Below are 8,554 nucleotides of genomic sequence, written 5' to 3'. Positions count from 1 at the left end.
TGGCTGAGACTTTGGACAGAAATCCCTTTTGGAGCTAACGCATATTTCTTCAATAGTTGATGTAGCTGGTTCTGAACTGACTGTGGTATTTCACTCCTCTTCCCTTCTGTGTGATGAAGAGTGCCATCTGCTTTTCTGTGTTCACTTTGAGCTGCTTAAGTGGTGAATTTCTTGCAAGCAAGGAAATCTCAAAGAAAATATGTGGTAGTAGGTGTACCCTGAAAACTGTGTTTCTGATCTCTTTAAACTGAGCACCTTGCACACAACAAAGGTGGACTTTGTGCAGCTAACAAGTAGCATATTCCCTCCAAGCACCTTAGTGTTTGCGCTTCTTCTGTCATTGCTTTTGTCTTTAAAGCACAGACTGCGTAATTGTTATAGCACCTTATTTGACGACTTCTAATGTTCTTTCTTTCCCTTTAGGTGATTCAAAACTCAGGTCAGCTTCCAAGAGCCAGAGTTGCAGATGATCTCATTTGGGCACAATGGGATATGATGGAACAAAGGCTCTTCTACATTGTTCCAAAGGTGAGATGAAAGCCATTCTAGTAGTTTTGTTCCTGCCTGTCTCATGACAGTAAAGTTTTGAGTGTGGGGGGTAATAATGATGTGAGTTTGTTTTTCATTATAGTAGTCTGTCTTATTCCTGCCTCAAATAACATAAAGCAAAAGCCAGACTTGCCTTAACTGCTATTTATGCATAGTAAATGGCAAGAAGACTAGTGATCTTAGTGCTTTCTATAAAAAGGGTGGGTTTGTTAGGCTTCTTGGCTTTAAAAAGGTCTTTTATTCGAAAGGATCTAAACGTACCAAAAACTGTCATGAGTATAATGCCTCTGTTCTAGAGAGTTCACATCTAGAAAGTATGTTGTATACAGACTTACTGAGTGACCAAATGAGGGCAGGTTCTTGGCTAGAAATGCTGAAACTCTTTGGGTTTGGGTTTTTTTGTTTTGTCTGAGAGAGTATTTGCACTTGATATATTCTACATAAATGAAAATTGATTTTTCTTAACTCTTCTTAGCCACCAAAAAGTGAGTGTTAGGAAATAACAGGAAGTGAATTGTGATGGGGAAATGTATTCTTGTTTCTGAGATACCCTTTTTGAACTGACCAAAATAAGATACAGTTCCTTTTGCCGTATAGGTAGTTGTGGAAAACGTTTTTGTTAACTTTCTAGAATGTGTGTGTGTGTGTGTGAGACGTGTAATGCTGTGCTTCAAGCGAGGGCTCACACAATTATAGATGATTGGCAGATAATGATCTGGGACAGGAAGGAAGCATGTCATAGTGCTATTGTGGGGGGTTATATGTGGTTTTTAAAGTCATCTTTTTGTCCCCTAACTTCTGCATATCTGTTAGCAAAGCGGGTTGAGTGTGGAGAACGGTGTGGAGTATCCAGTCACTTTTCAGTCTATATGATATGGTTTCTACTTTATCAGTTACAAAACACATCCTCTTAATTCCAGGAATCAAAGAATACTTTAAAATGTGTCCAGTTTTATCCTGATGAAAATTTTAACTCAATAGTAAGTCATGAGTATTTTATTATACAATGGTTTTGGGTGGGATGTAATTATATGTTCCAGGCACTGATACAGAGGTCCATTTCAGTGTTGTCTATTATTGGAACTTTTGCAGAGGAAAACTGCATTTTGTTTTTCTGTGTGGTGGGTTTTTTTTATTATATTCTTTTCAAGAATATATTCAGTCAGATTCAGGTTGCTCCACAGTCAGGTAACTTCAGTGGAATTGCACAGATATTGACCTAGAAGTGACATTCATGACATTATACTGATCTTATACTCAAGTATTTAAAAGCACAGTTATCAAATGCACTAGAGAAAGAAACCTGTCGTGGTTTAACCCCAGTCGGCAACTAAGCACCACACAGCTGCTCGCTCACTCCCCCCGGTGGGATGGGGGAGAGAATCAGAAGAGTAAAAGTGAGAAAACTCGTGGGTTGAGATAAAGACAGTTTAGCAGGTAAAGCAAAAGCCGCGTGTGCAAGCAAAGCAAAACAAGGAATTCATTCACGCCTTCCCATTGGCAGGAAGGTGTTCAGCCATCTTCAGGAAAGCAGGGCTCCATCACGCGTAATGGTGACTTGGGAAGACAAATGCCATCACTCCAAACATCCCTCCGCTTCCTTCTTCCCCCAGCTTTATATGCTGAGCATGACGTCATACGGTCTGGAATATCCCTTTGGTCAGTTGGGGTCAGCTGTCCCGGCTGTGTCCCTTCCCAAATTCTTGTGCACCTCCAGCCCACTTGCTGGCAGGGTGGTGTGAGAAGCAGAAAAGGCCTTGACTGTGTGTAAGCACTGCTCAGCAATAACAAACATCCCTGTGTTATCAACGCTGTTTTCAGCACAAATCCAAAACATAGCCCCGTACTAGCTACTGTGAAGAAAATTAACTCTATCCCAGCCAAAACCAGCACAAAACCACATAATAATTTTCTGTCAGTTTTAAGGGAGACAAGGAAATCTGTTGCGGCCAAAATACAGAGAACAGAGCGTAAAAATTGCAACTGTTGAACATGTAATTGTTACTAGACTTGCCCCAGTGGCTGAAATTTGCTTTAATGCAGGAGGTTAAATATCTCATAATTTATTTTCTTTTTTTCTAAAAAAATCTATTTTATGGTTTTTGGGGTGACTGTAAGGGTTAGAGGAGGGTAGATAAACTTCGTTAAAATGTTGAATTTGGTGAAATATGTTTGACATATTTTACTGATCTGAAATATTTAGTGAGATCAGTATACTATGATTAATAACAGGTTTGTTTTCATTTTTGGTTAACAGCTGGAATCACACCTGGATATTTCTGTAAATGACACACAATTAAAGTAAGTTTTTTAAATGCTTTGGTTTGCTTTCCTTTTAATATATAGGGTAATGTTTTACAAACCTAAGTAAAATTCGTCTGAACCACAGTATCTTTGCAGTTGCCTACATGGTACTGGAACACAAGAATAATATGAACACTGTGTCCAAACCTCCAGTTCCTCTCATTTTCATCAGGGTCAGCTGTAAAATGTAATTTAATCCTTGACTGCTTTTTGGTGCCATTTTTTAAAATTATTTGTCTGAAGAGCTAGCTATAGGTTAAACCATCCTTCCTCTGAATATTCTGTACCTATTTAAATTAATTTGTTTTAATCTTGGGCATGTTGTAGTGTATCCTCTTGCAGTTAGTACTGAAAAATCCAACTCCTGTAAGAGCTATCTGAAATATTTCTTTTTTTTTTTTCAAAATTATTGCAGAAGACCTAGGGGAAAATCGCTATAGGATCAAAATCCTTTCTGGAAAAAAAACCCAACCAAACAAAAAAACCCCCAACAATAAAAAAGCCAAAGCAGACTGACTACAATCTTCTGTTGCATGTTCTGCATGGCGAAAATAGGACTTGCAGATTTTAAAGATATGTATACCAGTTAAAGCACAGGCAGCATGAGACTGAAAAAAAATGCCATGGTATAACAAGTTCCATGTGAGTGTGATTTTTGTGCTTTCCTTTTCAAGTATTTCCGCTGAAATTAGTGTGCCTAATTGCAGATTAAAACGTAGCTTTACAGACATAAGAATGGTAGAGTTAGGCTGCAAAGCCTTTGACTTCACAGGTATGATGAGTGTTTGGATTTCCAGTACTTCACCAGAACTTGCTTTCACTTCAAAATATACGAATGGTCAGACAATGCTGGAGTAAATGAATATGAAGTTTGCAGGTGTAATAAAAATTCTTGGTTTCTGATAACAGTGTACAGTCTTGGGATTCTCATTTCTAACACCATTGAGAGGATTGGTTAAAGCCTAATTTAACTTGTATTAGAGAACATTTGATTATAATTTAATTAGTATGTTTTGATTACATAGTGACTGTTCTCGTGATCTTTGTGTTGTGATGAACCTCTGTGGATGAAGAAGTGATTTATTTAGTGATCTTTGTTTGCTCATAGACTTGTGAATTTTGGGTATGATTCCTGTCAAGACCAAGATGTTGCATCTAGATCTTTGAATCTTCAGGTTTTTACAAGTAAAGCAGGTAATGAATAAATACAAGTATTGTCAAAACAATCTCCACTAGTAATTACCATGCAGTGTAATCATAATTGATTACTAAATTTCTTCATAAGACATTATATATATTTGTATTTTTTGTGTGGTTTTTGTGAGTGTGATTTTTATTTCTTTAGAGTATACTTGACAAGTAACCGTGAGGAGAAGGCGGCAACTGTGCACTAATTTTTCTTACTAAGTTTTTTTTACCCTCTGAAAGCTGCATTCCAAGTTAAGCTGAAGAGTACCTGGGGTTTTCTATATCAACACTAACAATGAAAGTCACCCAGAAATTTTCTGATAGCCCAACTTCAAAGAACTGGTATCATGCACTCATATGGTGAAATATCTCAGTCTAAGCACACTGTAGCTTCTGCTAGTTTCAGAACACAGGTGGTACCAAAGCATGGTTGTGTATTACAGTAGAGCAATTTAATGTTAAAGCTGACCAAAAATGTGTTAGAAAGTAAATTCAGGGAAGGTTTTGGCTAGGTCTGTTGTCTGGGTATCTGACATAGTATATAATTGTGTTAAGAGTGGACATGCATAAATGGAGCATGTGCAATACAGATTCTAAGAGCTTCGTATTGCTGTTAGTATGTGATACTTAGAAGGTCCAAGTATGTTATACTAAACTTAGTATGTGATACTTAAGGGTTTAGTGTATATATATGATTCCCTAAACTTAAACCTAAAATGGTCCTTAAACCTAGGAGTATCCTTGCATCCTAATGCATGCTATGAGCTTTTTTTTGATTTAAAAACTGGTCTCAAGAGGCATCTGTTCATCAGATGCCTGTATTTTCAGCTTCTAAATTAGATGATACTGCCAAGCAGAGATGGTATCTGATTAACCTTTGAATAGTCTACAGAGTTGCACAGGGATATGATGTGTTGCAGAAGTGGCTTTACATCTCAGTTCTTAAGGCATGCTGTATGCACATGGGCGAATTGCTGAGGTATTTGCCAGTTGCATTGAAATGACCATTAATGCAAATCAAGTGAAATACAGTTTCCTTACACGGATTTTTTTTCTTACCAAGGCAGGCAGCATGCTTACAAAGATTAGAGGGAAGGAATTAGAAGTAAGAGAAAGCCAAGTTTCTATCTACCAAATGTAGATTAGGCTACTTTTTCTCTGTTAGCAAGACAGACTATTTCGTATACAGCCTGTCCAATAATGGAAAATGTTATTCATTTGTGTATATATATATGTATGTTTCCTCTTAAACCTATACTTCTCTAGGGTTTGTTCAGATTGAAGCAGCTCCTTTTAGTTTAGGATGAAATTCAGTCTTCCTCCAACAAGACTGTTGTTTGGTTACCCTGAAGTAAAATGTTCTTTTCCATCTGGTAACACAGTATTTAAATTCTGTGTGGAACCTTTCACATGCGCTTTTCATTGTGCTTAATGTAAAACACATAATTTGACAATTACACTTACTAAATGAGATTATTGTATGTGGCTTTTCATTGAATGTTGTTTGAAACTGAGGATTACTTTGCACAACCCATTTTGAGTAACATGGTTTGGAGCAAATGGTTTTGTCGCTGAGACCGTATTGAGTTATTGAAGAACACTGTGGGTAATCACACTGAAGTTCCCTTTTGTGCCTCTTGTTTATGGTGATTGACAAAACAGGACTGCAAGCTTTTTGGGGTGCAGGCTATGCCTTCTGTGGAACTGCTAGCATGCTTCAAACATTAATGCTGATATCCCTATTTGTACCATTCGGACATCTCTGGCAAAGAATAATTGGCATAACTTCAAAATGGAATATTCCATGCAATTTCCCATTTAATAAAACTGTTACTGGCTACTGCCGATCTGAACTCTGAATGAAATCACTCTTCCTTTCTCAAACTTCCGCAGTAGAAGAAAAGTAGCCCTGTTCCTTAGACTCAGCACAGACAAAATGTCTCCATATAAAAACCCCTACGTAATTCTAGATTAGCTGAGATCAAGCAGTTCTAGTCTCAGAATTAACTTTGTCTGTCTAGAATTCAGTGGTTATTTAAACAACACTGGGCTGTTACGTTTTCTTTTAGTGCTTTAGAAGTACTTTTCAGTTAAATTTGCTTGGTATTAAAAAAAAATGCAGGCAGTAAGATTGACAATAAACCCTGGATTACCGTCACCTAACTTTACCTGCCTAAAAGTTAAGCATCTGGACTATACAGAGAGAAACAGGCATCTCCAGAGGATGATTACTTCTATTCATAGTTAGAATCATAGAATCATTAAGGTTGGAAGAGACCTCCAAGATCGAGTCCAACCGTCAACCCAACACCACCATGCCTACTAAACCATGTCCCTAAGCGCCTCATCTACACGTCTTTTAAATACTTCCAGGGATGGTGACTCAACCACTTCCCTGGGCAGCCTGTGCCAATGCTTAACTACTCCTTCAATAAAGAAATTTTTCCTCACATCCAATCTAAACCTCCCCTGGCGCAACTTGAGGCCATTTCCTCTCGTCCTTTCACCAGTTACTTGGGAAAAGAGACCAACACCCACCTCGCTACAACCTCCTTTCAGGGAGTTGTAGAGAGCGATGAGGTCTCCCCTCAGCCTCCTTTTCTCCAGGCTAAACAACCCCAGCTCCCTCAGCCGCTCCTCATAAGACTTGTTCTCCAGACCCTTCACCAGCCTCGTTGCCCTTCTCTGGACACGCTCCAACACCTCAACGTCCTTCTTGTAGTGAGGGGCCCAAAACTGAACACAGTATTCGAGGTGCGGCCTCACCAGTGCAGTTCTTCACACTCATACAGCAGCACTCATACAGTTCTTCATTTGCTGTATAGGAGTCTAAATGAGAGATGTTTGGGTGGCTGAAGTTAGGTGAGGCAAGTCACTCCTAAGCCAGTACAACTAGACAAAAAGCCCTGGTGCAATGTTGTATTTGAATTGTGACACTCGGATGCCATGTTGGTACAGCCTTATGTCTTACGCTTCTGCATGAACAGAAATGAGGAATTTGAGGTTAAAGTTTCTTAAGGAAAACTTCATGTCTTCATAGGTGACTCTTACAATTTCAGTGGTATGATGTTTATTTATCAAGTGGCAGAGTTGTAATTGTTGTTTCCCTAATTCTGCTGAATGTAGTAACTTGCTGTTACCCTGTATGAGTAGAACTTAATTTTTCAATGCTTCCTTTTTTTTTTACTTTGTTGTGGTTGAGATCTTTTTTCCCTTTTATTTCTGAAAAGATAAGAGTCCATCCAAATATATCTTCATATGAGTCTTCTCACCTTGTGGCATTTAGCTACAGCTCTTACTGTTTGCAGACGATTTTGAAGGGGATAGTGTAGAAGACCTGGTTCTGCCTTCACATGAAACGCTTACCATATAGGTGCAATAGGATAAAAAGCTTTCCCTGCATCAGCATAACCCAGCTCTAATTTGCAGAGAGCACTGGTAAGGGTAGGAAAGGAATTTGTCTTATATTCTCAGTCTCTGGCTGCTCTAATGGGATTGCCAAGATGATATCAGGTGTAACACTGTTTGGACACTTGCTGATCTGAGACTGTCGTGTTTCTATCTGTATTAATGAAGCACCATTTGATATTTTCTGTTATTCGTATGTTTGTTGACATTTGGACCAGTATCCTAGAGTTGAAAGATGCATGTCCTATTAATATAGTCCCCCATAGCCACTGTTTCTGTGGTCAGTTTGCATATATTACCCACTGACACTTCAATCTGAACAGACTCACTTGCATGTTGCACAATTTACAGAACAGTGTATACACTAGCCTCCAGCATACAAGAAAGAAATTTGCAGTGTTGGAAGGGAGTTGTTGGTAATAAAACAGCATTGTGGGTTGCTGGAGCGTTTCCAGTCTTCCTCATGAGTCCTGATGCTGCTACTTTAAAAATTATGCACACTCTGAAAGATGCCAAGTGCTCTGGCAAAATGCCCTGTCTGTTGTCTGAATGACTCAAATATCCAAGCAAAACTGTATCAAACAATATTCAATCAGCGAAGAATAAGCAGAAAAAAAAAATTGCATCTCAAAAGAAAGTATTTACCTTCCCCAGAATGTGAAGTGCCTCAGCCATATCTGTATCACAGCTATGGTACGGCCTTGTGGTCTGAAGTACGAGGCATTTAACCAAGTAAAATACCTTGGTAGCTGTGCTTTTTTTGTACTTGTGCTTTTTCTGTACTGTGCCTTTTTCTGTATACCTTGTATACATAAACCTTTATTTTTTTACAGAACAGTATCTGTATTAGTATTACCTTTTTTTTTTCTTTTAAGTGATAAACTTTCAGTAAAGGTAAAAGGTGAATGGTCGTAGTTGTGGCCCAGCTTTCCCAACTGTATTGGGATAACGTGGTTTGGAAGCTGTTTCTAACATGAATGCCAAAGCAGCTTGCCAAAGCATTGGAGTAAGTGGATTAAAGTTTTTATAAGAGATGGACAGAGGGCTACCATCCAGTGGAGTCAAAACAGTATCAGTCTGATTTAGAATTAGGCTGGGAGGGGGG

The 8,554-nt window shown here is 38.5% G+C and overlaps 1 protein-coding gene across 3 annotated transcripts in view; it reads left to right on the top strand.

The window, feature by feature from the left end:
- GSAP (gamma-secretase activating protein) overlaps positions 1-8,554 on the top strand; it is a 45,981-nt gene that overhangs the window by 8,857 nt on the left and 28,570 nt on the right. For all 3 annotated transcript variants that reach the window (XM_009328345.1, XM_009328346.1, XM_009328343.1), the window contains exons 8-11: positions 424-528; positions 1,470-1,529; positions 2,807-2,850; positions 3,962-4,047. In XM_009328345.1, coding sequence (XP_009326620.1) covers positions 424-528; positions 1,470-1,529; positions 2,807-2,850; positions 3,962-4,047 — 295 coding nt within the window. The remainder of the gene's footprint in view (positions 1-423; positions 529-1,469; positions 1,530-2,806; positions 2,851-3,961; positions 4,048-8,554) is intronic.

This window comes from Pygoscelis adeliae, unplaced genomic scaffold, assembly GCF_000699105.1.
Source record: "Pygoscelis adeliae isolate BGI_AS28 unplaced genomic scaffold, ASM69910v1 Scaffold267, whole genome shotgun sequence".
In the NCBI taxonomy this organism is placed as follows: Eukaryota; Metazoa; Chordata; class Aves; order Sphenisciformes; family Spheniscidae; genus Pygoscelis; species Pygoscelis adeliae.
The sequence above is the reverse complement of the archived record's forward strand: the minus strand, read 5'-3'. Positions and strand labels throughout refer to the sequence as shown.